Source organism: Thermochaetoides thermophila (assembly GCF_000221225.1).
Source record: "Thermochaetoides thermophila DSM 1495 unplaced genomic scaffold scf7180000011821, whole genome shotgun sequence".
Lineage (NCBI taxonomy): Eukaryota > Fungi > Ascomycota > Sordariomycetes > Sordariales > Chaetomiaceae > Thermochaetoides > Thermochaetoides thermophila.
The window spans coordinates 1,237,066-1,255,817 of record NW_006383037.1 but is presented as its reverse complement, the minus strand read 5'-3'; the positions used below and the strand labels follow the sequence as shown (position 1 = coordinate 1,255,817).

The 18,752-nt window shown below is 52.6% G+C and overlaps 4 protein-coding genes across 4 annotated transcripts; 2 read left to right on the top strand and 2 right to left on the bottom strand.

The window, feature by feature from the left end:
- Positions 1-560: 560 nt before the first annotated feature.
- On the top strand, positions 561-2,006 carry CTHT_0062550 (uncharacterized protein; the record flags this gene model as incomplete). Its single annotated transcript, XM_006696505.1, has 1 exon — positions 561-2,006. One exon carries the CDS (start codon positions 561-563, stop codon positions 2,004-2,006), a length of 1,446 nt encoding a protein of 481 aa, XP_006696568.1.
- A 3,934-nt stretch (positions 2,007-5,940) lies between these two features.
- Positions 5,941-7,924, top strand: CTHT_0062540 (glutamine synthetase-like protein; the record flags this gene model as incomplete). The annotated part of the gene is made up of 5 exons (XM_006696504.1): positions 5,941-5,943; positions 6,073-6,201; positions 6,819-6,976; positions 7,043-7,395; positions 7,476-7,924. The coding sequence occupies 5 exons, from the start codon at positions 5,941-5,943 to the stop codon at positions 7,922-7,924; spliced, it is 1,092 nt and encodes a 363-aa protein (XP_006696567.1).
- Positions 7,925-9,198: 1,274 nt separating this feature from the next.
- CTHT_0062530 (putative microtubule motor protein) lies at positions 9,199-14,600 on the bottom strand (the record flags this gene model as incomplete). Its single annotated transcript, XM_006696503.1, has 2 exons — positions 9,199-14,438; positions 14,519-14,600. 2 exons carry the CDS (start codon positions 14,598-14,600, stop codon positions 9,199-9,201), a joined length of 5,322 nt encoding a protein of 1,773 aa, XP_006696566.1.
- Positions 14,601-16,030: 1,430 nt separating this feature from the next.
- Positions 16,031-18,065, bottom strand: CTHT_0062520 (uncharacterized protein; the record flags this gene model as incomplete). The annotated part of the gene is made up of 4 exons (XM_006696502.1): positions 16,031-16,318; positions 16,380-16,882; positions 16,955-17,064; positions 17,128-18,065. 4 exons carry the CDS (start codon positions 18,063-18,065, stop codon positions 16,031-16,033), a joined length of 1,839 nt encoding a protein of 612 aa, XP_006696565.1.
- Positions 18,066-18,752: the final 687 nt, after the last annotated feature.

The window sequence follows — 18,752 nt, the reverse complement described above, 5'->3', positions numbered from 1 at the left end:
TGACAGCACCAGTACCATCAATGAAATACAAACCCCCTCCACCCACCAGTCACGAACGCAATCGAGCAACGTACTTGAGCGACTGTCAAAGAGGTGTGAAGGCAAGGCCCCAAACTAGAGTGCCCTTTCGTCTTGGTGTCCGTATTGCTGATGACGTATTCGTACGATAAAATCTAGGCTTGGCTCGTCGGGAACATGATTCAATTGAAATGCAATCAACTTTGCCCACGGGGCAGTTAGTGAGTGACCAAAGTGACCAGAGTGAGTTCGAGAAGCCACGACACATCTTGAGTGAACAGGATGGTCACTTAATGGTGTCTACGAGAATAAAACCATTGCAGCCTTATCCGGAGCGCCCTTTTCTGAAAACGGTCAGTCGATTCGAAGTGTATGCTTCTGACAATACGGGCACAAACATAGCTCATGTTGACTACGATCAAACTCTCATTCAGCCTCCCCGGGAAAAGGATAATGACAAATGGCGAAACTGGCTTTACAAACCCAGTAGTCCCATAAACAGTTTGACGACAGTTGAAGGCAGCCAACTATCCGTCGAGCTAATGATCAGTCCTGGTGTTAGCGAGCTCAACCAACCCCAACACAATTTTCAGCATCTACGGTCTTCGAACCGTCTTGACGAAATGCTCTCGGAAAAATCAGCCGAAATAAATTTTACGGATGCACGTCCTATGAATATCCGCAGCGACTCCTCACAGGCCTTGGCTCAATACGAAGAAATCGTTTCCAAGCTTCGACATCTTAGGGAGTCGGATTCAACGCAGGCTTCAAGTTGGTCAGCAAACAGGGTTGTCCAAGAGCAGTCATATAACAAAGGCCCTATAGGACATCTGCTATTTAAGAAGAGGGAAAAGGAGTCCGCAGTTATCAATGACAATATATGCGAAGGAAACCGTGTTCAAATGGTCGACATGAATTTGAGAGGTCAGAGCAACTGTTTCCGTGCCAGAGACCCGGGACACCAAGTTGTTTCCTTTTCATCAGATGCTTCATCTGTGCCAATCCCAGCAGCTGTTCAACTGGATCGCCGCCACGTTGAGGACATGGATCCAGACCAAGCATGGAAGTCGTTCGTTTTCGGCAATGAAGCCAGCGACGAGGTTGAGAAGGCAGCATTCGGAGAAGCTAAACATGACGTAGTAAAAGAAATGCTGTCTTCCGATAACCCATCAGCCGGTATGGAGAATAAACCTTCTGATGCCGATAGTATTATGGCCACCATGGGTACAGTGTATGCGGAAGAAAGTCAGACGGGATCCAAGTTCGAGTTGAACAGCGACGTTGCAACACTTGGGACTACACACATGCAAGAACGAGATGCCTTGACATCAAGCACAGGCTTGGACAGTAGCAACACGATTCCCAGCACTCGTGTTACTGCTAAAAGGGATGTTGGCTTCAGCGATGATAATGGCACTTCAGAGTCTGCAGCCATATTGGCACTCACCGAGGCCTCTGCCCAAGCCACCTATCACTATTCATCCGTTGAGACACACTTCAGCTCCTCCACCTCGGAACAGTCTACCGAAATCTCAAGCCTCAAGGCCAATGCAGGTACCTACGCTCCTTCAGAGATAAACAGCAGTACCGACAGCTTGGATGACAGCAGGCCAAGATCTGTGGAGAGTGCGGAGAGCGGTGCCTCGTGTTTAAGCAGCGGCCCGCCTTCCATGATCACGTCGATGGCGGCTGCACCCGCCTTATCTAACGTGGGGGTCGGTGACACAACCACACCAGTGGAGCATTTCCGGTTCGTTCCGCCCAAGCTGTTTGTTGGCAAGCGTTCGAATCCGTCACTCTGGAACCGGGCGACACTGCCGAGCGTTGGTCTCAGCCTTACCAGGCGTCGTCAAGGGCGCCAAAGAAGACGGGCCAACGATGGCCGGGCAGATATTAGGGCTTTACCCAACTACAGTAGCGACCCCATTGAGGACGTGGATGAAGAAGAGAATACGTCCAAGTCAAGATTTCCACTCAAATTGTCTTGAACCACCTAGACGGCATCTTGTTGAACCCTGCTTGTAAATAAAGATTATGTATATCGCAGGATGAGTCTGAGGTTTGTTAGAGCTGAACTGGTAGTTAAGTGTTTGGAAGGGCGAACGAAATGCCCACTAAACTTGAGTGTGAGCTGCTTGGTACTGAAAAGCTGAAGCGAATCAAGATGTTGATTGAAAGCACATGTGTCTAAGATATGCTGGACTGCACTCGGTTTACACCAAGACCTGATCGCTGCCCCATTGCTGAAGTCGACAGCGGTTGAAGTTAAGCTTCCCACCTCAGCGCTCTCTAATAGAACTTCTGTCAGCGCCTGTTTAATGCATACCTACTATTTATTAAGAGATTATATATGTGAATGAATTGGAGTATGCTTTGTAGAGCACAGAAGCCTCCCTTCCGGGAGAGTCAACGCCACGATCGTGCTCTTGGGAAAAGTCCAATCGGATACCCGCTTCGGCGCCGGTCGAGTTGGTTCCGGCAAAAGCAGGAAAACCCTCCGAAACCAAGCCGGATGCATGCGTGAAGCCGGTGCAAGCGAAAATGACACGGATAGTAAGAGCATAGGCACCCGAGGACCTAGGCGAGACGGAAAGAGCTTTTACTCCTTTCTCATGGGTTCTAGAAGCGATCCAGTACGTAAACAAAACAACCCTTTCCCGTCTGCAGGCTCATGCAATGCATCACAACATGACACTGATGGCAGGTTGGCCGGCAAGGCCCGACTGAGCCCCTAAAATGATGATGCAGCTTGATCTTTTGGTTGCGGGGACTCCGAGAAGACGGGAATAGTTGCGGCGGCGACGGCAACTCGCCGCCGAAGAATCCACTCTTGAGGATCCACACCGTAAGGGCTGAGAAGGACCCACATGACGGGATCCCAGTGTTCTCAATCACTTCTAGGCTTCTGGCGGATCCCGATAAAAGCCAATCAACAGGCTGCGATAACGGTCGGCTCCAACGGTGAAGATCGTAAAATATTATTGGTTGATGACTCTTCTTGCCACCGAGATTGGTTGATGGAATTGGCATATTCTTAGGTGACGAGAAGCTCTGCGATTCGCTGGATTTGCATCGCAACGCGTCGCCATGCCATCGTTCGTAGTTTGCTGCACCCAGAAAACCTGGAAGCGGCGACAAAGTAGAGAAAGCGAATTGTACCTACGAATAGCCGAATGGAGAGTACGGAAGCAGAGCCATGCCATGTTTCACAGAACTTTGCTTGACCCGAAGTTGGCGGTGAGGACAGGATTGAATGCTGCAAACGGAGCGTTGACGAAACGTGTCCGTGCTTTGAGTCATCACAAGCTACGGAAAGGGAAACGGCGTTAGCTTCCGAAGTAGGACGGAGCAAGTAACCGGATTGAATACCAATGATTTACTCTACACATTGAGCTTTTTGCGAGAAACACTTTTGAAAGTTGGATCTGCCTGTTGGCGTAAATTACCCACCTAGCTAGTGTACAGTGATTCTTCTGTATCGGTCCCTTCACTGGAAAGTTGCCTAGGCCGACGGTGTTGTGCTACACACACACACCCTTGCTTTGCGGGTAAACTTGAGATCCACAGATATACTTGTGGGGAGCAGTACGTACTAGGTATGTTTAACAGCGCGCTTTTCGTATTAAAGGTTAAAAAAAGTGCGCGTGCGCGTCTCGGAGGGACTTGGTGGTACAATAGGTAGATGGGTTACAGCTCGTGAGGTTGAATCGTTGTTTGATTAAGAGACCACAACAATTACCTGCGAGTTTTTGGTCCTTTCGTGACTTCCTACCAAGAGCCCGAGTCCTGCCGAGGGACCGAGGCTGATAGCATCGACGATCGGTACAACACAAAATTAGAGGTTCCCAGGGTTGTGTTGAGGACTTGGCCGCAAGCAGCGGCAAACAGAGTGATGATGTCAGAGGCCAAACCCTCCATGTGGCTGAGTCATGGGGCTGAGGCTCTTAGCCCAGCCAATGAAACACATGGCTGGCTAGCCAGCAGTTTACAGCCATGTCCAATTCACACTGTGCTAATATCCCCGGTGCGACTACGCAAGGTGCACTGGATTGTTGTGTGTGAACTTCTGACCTGCCAAGATGCAGCCGATACTTACAACGAAGAACCCGGGACGATTAGTCACAATCTCGACTTAGCTTTTCTCCCAGCTGGAGGAGCCGCTTTATTGCATTGTTTCATCCCAATGACTCGACTCACCATGATTCTTTGAAGACGGTCATTGAGCCGTGGCGTGTTTACCCCACTACCCTTAAGTTCTCCCTCCGTCGTACGGGAAGGACATTGTGCTTAGCTTTCAAGCTTTCCCGTTTTAATGTTTCAATGATACTTTACGGTCATTATGAGGAGAGGAACGAAGAGGGAAGAGAGAGTCGTGGGGATGTTGGGGGTGTCACGAAGGCATTCTCCTGGTAACCCCCGTGCCTGAAAAAAGCCGCAAAAAAAACTTTTGATGGCTCAATTTGTCCAAGAGGCGCAGACTGCGTACAGCCGAGCGGAAGCATGGGCAGTCGATTCCGCTTCCGCGGGGTCCAATCTTGACGGGCACGCGCTGGTTGCCATGTGGAAGCAGAAATGCCGGGACACCTCGATCCAGCCTGAGTTCGAGAACCATCGTAGAGCGGTCCTGAGTAACCGGGACTGAACACTGGACCTCAAGGGCGCCTACCTACGCGTGGGCCTTTAAACTAGGTACTTGTTCGTAATGTCATGCACTTCTTCAGACGTTCTGTCCAGTCCGAGAGCGTTGAGTTACATAACAGGCACGAAAGAGGCATGGCTGCTTACAGCCAGGAATGGCCACCAACGTATGTTAAAACAGACCGCTGGAAGCTGGACTTGGTTCAGAGATCGGTGAAGGTCCAGGAAATGATCCCTCAAGTGAAACAGCGTATTGTCGTATCTTTCCATGTAGAAGGCTATGGAGTACCGATCTTCCACTCGATCTGGTGCCTGGAAGGATAACCAAAAGGATAAACTGGACTTGTCAGACCTACCAACCTTACATGAAAAAAGTGCCTATGCGGTTGTGAGAAACAAATCAACTCATGAAGTCTTTGGTTGTGTAGAAAAAAAAAGCTGGTTCAGCTCTGAGACAGATGTTGATTGACGTCTCATAGCCAAAGCCAACGTCTACCAGTTTCTGAGCACAACTGAGCAACACCCTGTTAATCAGCATGGTCAACACTTGAGCTTCGTAGAAGTTCTCCCCATACAGCCTGGCCATCATCATCAATCTGTCAGCCTCTTCCCGCCTTGTTTGCACATGACATTACATACCCCTGAAGCGTTGACTGAGTGGCTGGCCTGGCTGATCCTCCAGCACCCCACAACGCACACCCCCTGCTCCACATTCTCTGTGGTAGTGCTGTCGCGGACGTCGTCGAGCCTTCCAGGCCGTCAAGGAGACGGGAGCAGACGGCCGTTGCTGGTGAGTATATTCCCCAAAACTCACGACTTTCATGATCCCCGCGCAGAGCTCCACCAAACCCACACACTGTGGCCTCCAGCCGACGGCAAGACCCCTGTGCCCTGACAAGTTGTTCCTGGCTTTGCTATCGCCATTTGGAGTCGAATGGGGCGGAACGATTGCCCCAGGCTCCAAGAAATAGTTTTCGCACTGGACCGGACACGGTGAGATTTGAGTCGGTCGTGTACATGTGGTTCGTACCTTTGAGAAGTGGGCTGCAAGCAGAAGCACATAAAAACCCTCTGTCCCCGCTGTTTCACAGACTCAATTCTTTACTGTCAAACCTCGTTCCCTTCTCTTCCTTACCTATTTCACCTTGTTACTCTCTCAACCATTCGCTTTCCGTGTTTTCTGTTCATCGGTCTGCAAGCTTGAAGCAGAGAGTGCCTTCACTTATTGTTTGAGTCATCCCGGGTTGTCTTGCACCCACAGCATCACACATTCATATCGTCAAAATGGTGAGTTCCATTCATGCCGTGTTGTATTTGACCTGCGCCGAACACTCTTTTGATGGGCTTTTGGGCGCTATCCAACACGGATCACGAAGGTCTATTAAGACAGACCTATGTTAACACACAATCTTTCAGGCCCATGAACCTTCTTTCGTCACCTACACCGAGAACTTGCAGAAGTTCATGAGGTTACCCCAAAGGGGTAACATTATCGCCGAGTACATTTGGGTCGACAGCGAAGGTGGCGTCCGGTCAAAAGCGAGGGTGAGTATGAATTGAGCTGCTGCGGTTGCTTGATGGCTGCTTCTATTATCCTTTTTTTTTCCTTTATGTCCCAAAATTGCACTGCTGCCCGGCCGCGATGCCAATGGCTTGGCTGGTTCACCTTCGGATTGTGCCGTTCCAGCGGCGACGACGAGGTCACACGCGCTCCCTATTCTGCGCATTGAGCGTTTGTGACGACACGAGACCGACCCGGCCACCTGGATTGCTCCGCCACCAATGGCCAGCCAGCCAATGAAAGCTGCAACTGGAAGTTTTCCACGGCACCGACCTCTTCCGACCTCGCCCCTTTCGGCGACCACGAGACCCACGGCGCGAACGGAACTGGCTCCACTGAACATCCACTCCGCCAGCCTACCAGGTCAAGGAGACCCGGCAATAACGGCACCTTGCGCATCACCTGCTTCTAGGCCGGCCCAGATATTCTTCACTTCCCTGTCGAATCATGAAAATAGCAACACGCAAAATCCTTACCCGTCGCAGCCGGAGACGGTAGCTTCGGGCAGCAGCGCGCATCTGAAATAAAAAAAAAACATGGCTCAAATTTTGTTTGGTCTCGACATCAAAAACTTGGTTTGCTAACATGGCTGCTTGTTCAGACACTTCCAGAGAAGGAGACCCCTTACACTCCCGATGAGCTTCCCATGTGGAATTTTGATGGCTCATCAACCGGCCAAGCCCCTGGTGACAATTCAGATGTCTATCTGAAGCCCGTGGCTGTCTTCCCTGACCCATTCAGGGGTACCCCCAACATTCTGTAAGTTGTGCAGCCATCAGGATGCGCAGATAAGAGAAATTGTAAACTTTTGCTGACAGCTCGAAGGGTCCTTGCTGAGTGCTGGAACAATGATGGCACTCCTAACAAGTACAACCACCGCCATGAGTGCGCCAAGCTGATGGCTGCTCATGCTGAGCAGAAGCCGTGGTTCGGTCTCGAGCAAGAATATACCCTCCTCGACCTCAATGACCGTCCTTATGGCTGGCCTCGTAACGGTTTCCCTGCTCCCCAGGGCCCATACTATTGCGGTGTTGGTGCTGGCAAGGTTGTCCAGCGCGACATTGTCGAGGCCCACTACAAGTGCTGCCTCTATGCTGGCGTCAAGATCTCGGGAATCAACGCCGAGGTCATGCCTGCTCAGTGGGAGTTCCAGGTCGGCCCGTGCGAGGGCATCGAAAGTAAGTTTTTTAAAACCCTTTCCCAGAGCTTCCGAACTATCCGGTCATGAGTGCCCAGCATGCTAACCATGGTACAATAGTGGGTGACCATCTCTGGATTGCGCGCTATCTTCTGCACCGCGTGGCTGAGGAGTTCGGCGCCAAGGTGTCGTTTGATCCCAAGCCGATCCCGGGTGACTGGAACGGCGCGGGTCTGCACACCAACTTCTCAACCAAGGACATGCGCGAGGAGGGTGGCATGAAGCATATCGAGGCTGCCATCAAGAAGCTCGAGGCTCGCCACGCCGAGCACATTGCCGTTTATGGCGAGGGCAACGAGAAGCGCCTGACCGGCCGTCATGAGACCGGCAAGATCGACACCTTCACCTATGGTGTCGCCAACCGTGGTGCCTCCATCCGCATCCCCCGCGAAGTCGCCGCTAAGGGGTATGGCTACTTTGAGGACCGCCGGCCTGCGTCGAACGCCGATCCGTACCAGATCACCGGTATCATCATGGAGACGTGCTTTGGCGCTGTGTCGGATGAGTAAGAAAAATGCCTTTTTGAGGCGGAGAAGGGGGAAGTGTCAGGTGGTTGGCTTGGATAACTGTTCTTTTTTTTGCTTCATCGTCGTTCTAGCGGCTGGCATATTTCTTGGTTTACACTATACATGGAGCAGCGATCTTGGTTGGGACATACACGCGTGCAAACATTGCAGGGTTGATCGCATCGCATCGCATGCATCGTCATGTCGATAGAGATTTACTCACGTTTTGTGGTTTTCTTCTCTTACCCCCCTCTATCTTCCCTGATACCCGGGCTTCTTTTATTTAATTTCGTTTTGCTTTTCCGCCTTTCGAAGGCGGAAGAGGAGTCCTTAACTCTGAAACTTCACAAAACTAGCTGCTGTGTTGGTCTTCAGAGGAGCCCGGCTTGTTCACATTACTCTCTTAGGTCTCTTTGACGATGCAAGCATGCATGCGCTTGGATAGGGCAGTCGATGGCTTCGGTAACTGCTTCGATCGGTTCTTTGGTTAATGATGGCTGAAGGAAGGGCTTGCTTTGGGTGATAGTGCATATAGTGTGGGTCAGGGACTTTGAATAGGTATATAACTGGCGGGGATACAGAAAACAAAGGGAACGAAGTACATCGCCAGCTTTGACAGCTTACAGGATATCAATCTTTTATAACCGTACCTAATTACAATCCTACTGGGTAATTGACCACTCCTTGCATCAGCTCAGTTGGTATGTTTTCTCACATGATTGCATCGGTTGCCGTTCTTGCCTGTACGTCAAGGACGCCTAACTTTTCTCAATATCATTTGTGCTGACGGAATGACATTAACAATTCCATCAGCCGCCTGGGTATCCCTAAGACCTTAGAAGCGAAAGCATAAGGAACCACTTCTCTAACCTCTCTGTCCTGATCTCGCAATCATAAAGTGAGTCTAAGCATCATTTCAGTCGGTAGCACATTTCATCCTCCCAGCAGCCAACCTCCAAAGAAACGGCCTATTCTTTCAATCCAATCATTGAGACTTCGTTAATTATCAGAATCATTCCAGCCAGCAAGCAACCAGCCCTTCCATTCAGCGCCATGATTCTCTATATCCGCCCTTTCGTTTGTGTACGTGGTTATCCTGGGACGGTAAGGGTTGAGTAAAAGGAGAGAAGACAAAAGGAAGCAAGAGGCCCAGGAAAGCGAGCGCGTAAGAATAAACAAAGGGTCCATCCCATATATCCATTCGCCAAACAGCAAGATTATTCCACTCCAGTATCCGTCTGGAACAATTGAAAAAAAAGACCTCCAAAGAAACAAGCTCACCACCTCCCTCTGTTAGGAAGAGGTCCCAAGTTGGGACTTGCCCTCCCACTTGCCGTGACACTCGCGGGGCCGGCTGAGGACGAAGCGGGTGTTGGGCCAAAGCACTGGTCGATCTTAGCGACCCAATCCATCTTGTCACGCTCGCTGCGAGCTGCAAAAAGCCATGTGTTGTCGGTCCCATAGATGGCAAACACGCCGGCCTGCAGGCGCTCGCTGAGGCGAGAGATGCCCGGCCCGTCACTATCGCGCCTGGGGCGGTTCCCAGATGGCGTTGACCGCGGGCTGGGGCTACCTGTAGTACTGGTCGGCCAGAGCGAGGATATCAAACTTCCTGTGGATGCGGTTGGTGATACAGTCCCTATCCGAGGGGTGCCATTTGGGCCTGTGTTGGCGGAGCAAGATGCAGCATCCCCTTCACCTTCAACAGCAGCCAGCCCATAATCATCCTCCGCCCCTCCTCTCACGTTCAGCAGCCCCAAGATCCCGGGCTGACTCTCAACTCTGGCATTCCTCAGCCCAACAACGGCCACTTCCTCTCCGTTCTCCACCCCATACACATGCATGTATGGACGCCGAAGCTCCACAAAACGTTTCACCCATCTGGTGGCCTCGGCGTTGGGGACGAGAAGGTAGCCAGACCGCAGCACTGATGGGTTCTTCGGCACGCGAACAACTGTGGCGACAAACCACGGCGAGTGGCTGTCATCATCGTCGGCGGGGGCTCCATCTTCCGGGGGAGACGTGTTGGCGGGGGAGAGAAGCTTGAGAGTTGGGTCTTGATAGCGCTGCCAGAGGTTGAGAATGCGCTTGAGAAGGGCTTCCTGCTCGGGAGTGTATTCGGAGGTCGGTTCAGTGGTGTTGTTGGGCTGCTCAGATATGGTACCATCTTTTGGATCTGGGGTCTGATCGGCCTCTTGTTGGTCGGCTTTGGGGGATGATTGCTCTTCATCGTCGTCCCTAAGCAGTTCCGCAATCTCATCGTTGTCGCTGATAACGGGCGGGGGAGGTGGAATATCATCATCCTGAGTTTCCTTGGGCTTCTTCTCGAGGGCGCCAATCTTCTTCAGGAAGTTCTGCATCGCCATGATCTCAGCCGCCATGCGCCTCCTCTTCCGCGCAGCAATGTAGTCCGCCACGAGGGACACGCCACGGGGTGTCCATGCCGTCAGGTTTTCTTCGCCTTTGACATAATCGTGCTGAGAGTTCATGCGCCATAGATCGCCCACCCGTTTAATAGGCGCGGGGCGCAGCTGCAAGGTGAATATGCCGGTGACAGAGTGAACGATTTTAATCTGCTGCCACAGCGATGCGAACATAGAGGTCTGGCGTACGAATGAGCGCGAGACCACCTGAACGCAAACCGGCAGGGAAAAGCGGACAGGTTCAGCCAGCTTTTCGGCACAGGCTACTTCCCAAGCGAGAGTCATCTGTACACGGTACTTGTCGGGAGTGACACGATCCAGCAGCAATGAGCTATGCAGGCTTGAGTCCCATTGGGCATAGAAGGTGATGCTACGGGTTCCGTTGGCATTTGTGCGGAACACCGGCTTGGCAGCCAGCTTGAGCGGCAGCATATCTTGGTTGGAGGACATGTCGGGAGTTTTCCCAGCGCTGTCAAGCAGTTGCACCTTGCCGACGCGTAGCGAAACAACGTCGTCCCATGGTAGAGCGTCGCCGGCGCTGTGCACCAACTTAATGGCAATGCGACGCTGCAGGCCTTGATGCAGCTGGAATGTGCCAGCGTCCATCTCATTCATCTGTGTTACCTCGACCGGCACGTACTCCCCATCCTCGTTCATCTCCTGGATCTGTACCCGCGCGAGCAGATCATGCTTCTCCTCCGTGTAGAAGTGTGCTTCGTTGATACGTGCGCCTTTGGGCTTGCCTTGCGAAGCAGGTACAGCATCGCGCATATCGTCCCAGCTAAGAAGTTTGTCAAGATGCGTGGCCGATACCTTTGCGAATATAGCCACTCTCAGCGTCGTGTGCGGGGGCGCGAACAGGGGTACGCTCATGCTATGAACGCTCTCGAACCGAATCGGGCCCTCGTCGAAGTCCTTAATCATTTGCGTGGTTGTGATACCGTCCTCAGAAATACCGGGGATGAAGAGCTGAGCGTGTACCTCAGTGCCCTCACGCTCAGCGAAACCAATCATTTCGTGCATCACGACATTAAACTTGAGTGTGTTGGACGGCGCACGTGCACTTGAAGGCTCCAGCGCAAGCTTAATGATGCCGATGGCCTGCTGCGTGTGCGGTGAGTAGACATCAAGAGTAAAGTCTTGGACGCGGCTCTCGAAGACAGCCTTGAGAGGCACATCGGCCTCGCCCACAAGTGTGTACTGCGGCATGCATGCCTCGACAAAAGGGTTATCGATGCTGAGGTGCTGTGCATATTCGGGCTGGTCGAGGTATTGGTACATCTGCCGCATTTGCCGGACGCGATCGTGAAGCTTCTCGATGCTCCAAAGATGGACGACACTGTGCTTATAGTCGATGACGCGTACACCGATGCATGGTTTCGGTGCTTCTTCGAGTGCAATGTCGTCTCCCTCGCTGCTCAACCCATTGAGCACCATGTCGTATGACGAGCACACGACATGGCCAACGTCGACGACAGTGAACTGGAACACAACATGCTCGTCCAACTCGTGGCTCATGATCTGAGCTTCCTTCAACGTCGACGCATGCTGCAAGACAGTCATCGCCATACGCACATAGTGGCGGCTCCGCCAACGCTTGACAGCCGCTTTGGCACGCTCGATTTCCTCGGGAGAAAGCTTCTGTTTCGGCTTGGGCCGACGCAGCGGATCGAGCCTCTCGATCTTGGCTTCATACTCGCGCCGCTGCTCCTCCAGCTTCTTCTGCATATCAGCCTTGAGCTGGACCAAGGTCTCCTCCATCTTGGCCTTCTCCTTTTTGATCTCTTCCATAGCAACGTTTGCTGCCTCAGCATTTTTGAGCTGCTCCTGAAACTCTTCCTTTTGTTTCTCGAGCTGGCCCTGCATCTCATCGCTCATCTCCCGCAGCCGCTCATCTCCCGTCTCACCTTGCTTGGGCGTCGACGGCATGGTTAAGGCTGTGTCGAGTGAGAAGTTGTCAATCGTACCAGCCGACATGTATTTCTCCCTAATCGGATATGACGTCGTCGACTCTCCGTCTTCTTCGCCGTCGGCTTCGCGGCCATTGACTCTCTCAGCCCGCGCCCGCTGCACGTCCTCAAACAGAGCATTGAGTTCCTCGTCTGTCAGCTTTGACAGGTTGTTTTGGTCGGTCCCAAGGATCGCCGGAGCGGCCTCTCTGCGAGCAAAGGACCAGTCCAGTTCCTTTGTATTTCGCTGCCAGGTTGCAGGAGACTCAGGGCGACTGTCGCTCAGCTCCGATAAGGCCGTACTGAGAGTCCTGTCATGACCCATCCTTGACGGGCTCGGAGAAGTCTTTTCGAGGGCCTGCAGCTGGCTCGCTGTAATGGACTGTCGAAGCAGGCTTTGTTCTGCTTTTTCGGCTCGTTCAGCACGCGCCTCCAATGGATGATTGAAACGGAAGATATGGAAGTCTCCCAGGATAATGCGGTAGCCCGAGTGCAGCCTGGTCTTTTCCGTTATGCGTTTGCCATTCACCATCACCGCGGCCCCTTCCTCGGGTGTGAGGGTCACCGTTCCGTCGGGAGCATTCTCAAAGACGCAGTGTTTCTCGAGGATCTTGGTACCATTCAGTCGGATGTTGACCTGGTGATCCTGGTTCGACTCAACATTGCCAACCGTCGTGAGGCCAGGTTTCAGATTATAAACAAGGCACTCAGCTAAGAGGGGGTCGTCTGAAAGGTTGACCAAATGAGGCATCTTTTTAGGTGTCGACATGCCAATGAAGCCCTTCTCGATGCTGATACCAAGTTCCTCCAGCGCCTGCTCGCGCTCCTTGTGGATGGCCTCCGTTTTGGCGAGCTTTTCCTCCCAGGTCTGGTTGAGATCCTTCAGCAGCTTCTCGCTCTGCATCAACTGCTCCGCGATCTCCGCCTTCGAAACCTTCTTGACCGTGCCGTCTGGCTGCGTGATGCTCACGATCTGCTTGTCCAGTGGCGTATCAGGAGGATACACCTCATCCACGGGAATGCCACCGCCACCTCCAGCCCCACTGTTCAACTTGCTGCGCAACAGCGCCAGTTCCTCCTTGAGCTCGCGGATCATGCGCGCGTTGGCGTCTTCGTTGATGACTGCGTGGTTCTTGATACGCTTCGCTGAGTCGGCGTATCGCAGTGTGCTAAGGGTCTCGTCGTAGTTGATGTCGGCTGGACTGATGGCTGCGATCATGGCAGTCATGCTGTTGCCACCGAGGGAATCCTTGAGCAGCCAGGTCAGGACGCTGTCACGGTAAGGAACCTGGGCCACTGTTCCTTTCTTCTTCTTCCCAGTAGACAGATCGGCCAGGGCTGCGATAACACGACCAAGCGTGGAAAGAGAGCGGTTGATCTCAGCACCTTCTTTGAGCCGTGCGCCTGTAGCGCCGGTAGAGTTCGCTCTTTCCGAGCCCGCAAGGTCAACAAGGCTAATCTTCGCAGCTTTCTCCATCTCCATTTTGGTTTCAGGATCGTAGCGCTTCTGCGTAAGCATAATGGTGAAAACGGCGTGACTACGACTTGACGTCTCGTTCATGTTGGTGGCAGCGACTGTGCGTGCCTTGTTTCCTTCATCCATGAGATGCTCAATTTCCTGAAAACTCGTGACGACGAGCTTCGCCAGGTCCTCGACGTAGGGACCCGTGGAGGGGTGTTCTCGGACTCGAAGATTGCCCTTGTTTGCCGGGTTTAACAGGTCACGCACGCGCTCGTTGTAGATTTCGAGATATGAGACCTCGACGGTACAGCGCAAATTGGGATCCTTCTGCATTTCGTTGATGCGGCGAAACATGTCCTGACAGATGTTGGGAATGATGCCGGCATCTTTGCCATAGCCCATCATGGAGTACGACTTGCCGGCGCCAGTTTGACCATAGGCGAATATACAGTTGTTATAGCCTTGGAAGGCATTGTCCAGCAGTGGCTTGCCCAGATCTTCGAACAGATGCTGCTGGCCCGCATAGTTGGGTGCATTCTTGTCGAAGGACCAGTACGACTTGTCGAAGGCGAACACCTTGGGCTCACGGTCCTTGGCTGACTTACCTCCAGCATCTGGTGGAGGGGTCAGGATGGTCTGGTTATCTTGCATCTCAACGATACACTTTGCACCGCGGTCAAGTTCTGTGGCGAGCAGCACAGGATCAGCCTTCCATATCCTCACGATCACCGCAACCAGCACCAGCTAGTAAAGCCCCGCTCACCTCTTGTATTGAATGGCCGCACTCTTACTACCACCTTGATGTTCCCTCCTCCACCGGAGGAGGAAGACGTGGCGGGAGCCATGATGGTAAGAGAGTTCGACAGCAGCTGCGACGGCAACAGAGACAGCGAGAAGGCACTGAGCAGCTGGATGCTAGCTACCCCTATACGGCGACTGCAGCTTGACAGTGGGTACGATAGCAGCCTTCGTTTTTAAGATTCCCGGCCTGCGCGACAGCACCCGGGCGCATCCTCGCGCCGCGTGCCCCTGTTGTGTAAGTGCGCCGGAGGGGTTACGGAGGGGTCGCGGATCGGTGTGAGGGCGAGGGTCGGGTCTTGAGTTTGTTGACCGCCGGGGCTGTCGAATCGCCGGGTCAAGGACGGTGTGGGCGGTATTTGGGAGCCAGCGCGTCAAACTTTTAATGTTTATTACCGTTGCTGTGTTGATTATGGCTGTCGAGGTTGTGTGGTACTTATGGCCGGGGTGGAAGGGCGTCGGGGCGTTGGTATTGCCGGGGTGTCGTCGGTGTCAGGACGAGAGTATCCCTTGTCGGAATAGCACGACTGGCTACTTGTTTGTACGTGTGTGTGTGCGTTGATCCGGCCGAGCCGAAGACACGGGCTCAAGAGTTGTAGATGGACGGTAGATGCTTGGAATGGAAATCGATACAGAGGTCGAGTGCGTCTTGGTGTCAACAAATTGCAGTGGACCGCGAGGGTGGGACAACCTGGAAACGGGCAGCCCCAGTACCCTGGCTCCCCCTAAGCTTCTGTGGATGGAAGCAAGTTTACCGACGCGCTGCGCGACAACTCCTCCCAGGTGGGCAGTAGCAAGCAGCCAAGCAGTCAGGCACTGGGCTGCTTGGTGCTTGTGCCGCTGCTGCAGGGGCCTGGGCCATCTCACAGGCGGGGCTCCTGATTGGTTGCCCCGCTGCCGTCGTCATTGTTGGAGAGTGAGCTCCCTTTCACGTGGAAATATCCCGAGAAATCCCCCAATCAACTTCCACAAGTCCACCTCGGCGCTTTTGCCTGTTTACCACATAGTAAGAGTCGAGCTTTTTATAAGGTTTATGCGGCCTCCCTGCCAGATATTCCGCTTTAAAGCTCGCGTTTTCTTCAAGTTTATGGAACAATAACAATCTGCAAGTTACATTGCAACCTTTGCAGGCATCGGCATTCCCGTGAGGATCAATCGCCTGTCCTGACGACTTGGACATTCTCGACTACCAGGTGTACGCTGTAGACCAGTGACCAGAGCTTAGTCCGTACATACAGCGATGGAAGCAATCTGTCCTGTGGTTAGGCATCCATATGGGATATCAGGATGGTTTTCATGTGCCTTAGGTACAGGCGGTCGCACGAGTCATCGAGACGTCGGACACCACTGCTTCTGACGTGCTTCATATATCTAAGCTAGGTTGAGGTAGGCACCAACAGCATCCAAACTTGCGAGTGAATGGCGGTGGCAAGCCATATATACAACGGCTTTTAAATCACGATTGTTTCACCACGCATCACAATTTCTTTTCAGCAAGCCCCAGGTCTTTCTCCACAAGCTGGCGACAGATCGGATGATAGAAGTCGCGGTTCTTCTCGAACGTCTTTGCCGCAAGGTCATAGTCAACCTTGCTCAGACTCCGATAGAGCGGCCGAACAAACTTCATACGTCCAACTTTGCCCAGAAGCTCGGCAACTGCAGGGTAGGCGCTGGTATCCTTGGCTCGCATGGCGATCTGGAAGTAGGCGGTCTTCAGTTCGACATTCTTGGACTCTGTCAACCCGTAGACTTTGCCCAGAATTTGCTGCGCACATGTTAGCATATGCATTGAGATGCGTATCCTCGGATCCTCTGTCGAAACTCACCGATTGCTCGACCGTCAGAGGCTCCTCGAAATTCTGGATAGCGTTCAAGAACACCAGGACTTGGTTGCTAGTGAAAGATGCTGTGTCGGAAGGGCTGGGCTCAAAGTCTCGCCGCTTCCACTTGTTCGCCAGTTCGAAGCACACATCTACAAGTGATGTGTTGAACTCGGGCTTGGGTGGGAGCCCAGTATTGTAGAAGCGTCCTTCCCAGTCAATCCCTGAGATCTTGTCCTTCAGATCCGCATACTCGGGAGCACTGAAGAACTCCAGGAAGGTGTCCCGGAAGTCGTATGAGTCCAGAGACTTGTTGGACCACTTCTTGAAGTAATAAGGGATGAATTTGTCAAAGTTCTCCCTTCCAACGAGCCTGTCAAGATAATAGATGAAGTGAAAGCCCTTCTCGTAAGGAACCGTGCTGAATGCATCATCCGGATCGATCCCCTTATGGCTAATGCAGAGCTTCGTAAACTCATGGTCCTTACCAAATTCCTCAATCGCCTCCTCTAAAAAAAAAAAAAATTAAAGCTTGTCAGCAATGATGTGCGCTAATGCTTTTGCATTGAATTGGGCCTCACCAAGATGCTTCCAGCCAATTATGGCGGAAAAGTCGAAGTAGGCATCGTTTTTGTGGATGGCAGCAAGAATCCGTCTCTCCAAGTACATTGTCCAACCCTCGTTCAGCCAACTGCATGCAATAGTCAGCTACTCCCTCGTCCGTCGCCGGAGTGTGTAGTAAGGTTGGACATACAAATGTTCCCAGCTGCAACTCGTCACCAAGTTGCCGCTCCAGCTGTGGGCCAACTCGTGGGCGATGACATCGATGTTTTGCCTATCACCACTAATGATGGTAGGCGTCGCAAACGTGAAGATTGGGTTCTCCATGCCCCCATACGGGAAACTCGGCGGAAGGATAAGGACATTGTACTCACCCCATTGATAGGGGAAGACAATGCGCTCAGCAGCATCCAGGAACTTGTCCATATCTTCCTCGAGCTCCCACTGAGACGCTTCCAGCTCATTCGGGCCGGTAGCAACCACCGAACGCTTGCCAATGGGCGCCATAGCAATATCACCTGATGCCAGGGCGAACAGGTAAGACGGGATTGGAACCTTCTGAACGAACTTGTACACCTTCTCCCCGTCAACATCCTTAGTGGCCTCTGGCACTGGAACACCGCTGGCCACGACAACATGGGGGCTGCGAATATTGAACTCATAGGTGCTCTTCACATCAGGAGTATCCTGGCAAGGGAAGATGGAGCGGGCATGTATAGCCTGACACTGGCTGAACATGAAGGGTGCCTTTTTGTTGCTGGTCTGAGCCGGTGTGAGCCATTGCAGCGCCGTACATTTGTCTGTCGTGGCGACATCAATCTCAAGCGTCACCGTCTCCCCCTTGTCAGCACCTTCCGGTACCGAGATGTGCACAGGTGAACCATTGGGCCCGGCACGCTCCTTGACCTCCCACTGCGCAGGTGTCGAGCCAAGTTTGATGCCAGCCAGATCAAGGTAGCTGGAATCCAGGATGATCTCCTTGCTGGCCTTGTCTGTCTGGGACTCAAGCTCGAGGATAACAGAACCACGCAAGCATTGTTTGGCAAAGTCCACGGTGAAGTTGGCGATGGTGTGTTTGGTCCGCCACTCGTGGTAGTTGGACAGGGTATTCGGGTCCCTCACAGGCGCCATTCTCGCAGCGCTTGCTCTTAAGGCAGCAAAACCAAAGCAACGGCGCTGCAAACTCGATATTGGTGATCTAGATGATGCTGTTGTGTCGGCTGCGATTGACTTTGCTGATGCTTGAGCAAGTCTTGCCCTCCCAAGACAGTGGAAACCCCACATCAGATCCCCACTTCCTGCAGTCGCTCACCTCAGACTTCTTGGTGAGCCGATGCCTAAACAACTTGCAGGATGCTTTTGTTATTCACTCCTTCCTTCTTTGTCTCAACTCCATCCAGCTTCTCTGATAGGCAGTAAGAAGCAGCCGCTTTTATCACGTGAAGCGGGGCGGCAATCAACGGCTCGACCTGCTCCTCGCGTCTTGGCAACGGAAAAACTCTAACCCTTCGCAAGTTCATCAAGAGATGCAATGGGCTCCACAATGACATCTTTTCACCCTTCTGTCCCCCCAATTCATATGACTGGATGTTGTATGTCCTCCAGTCTTATCTGCTCATTGTATTCACTTTCACGTGTTCCCTAGTATTCCTTCGAGAATCTTAAGACATGTTTCTGAGTTCTAACTGTTGCCGAGGTGGCATCGGACAGGCAGTTTGGTACTCAAAGGCGCATGATGCGAAACATGTTTCGAATGGTAGCTTCCGGTGCCGTGGCGAGACAAGGAATGGTAACGAGAATACGGGAGATCTATCTCGG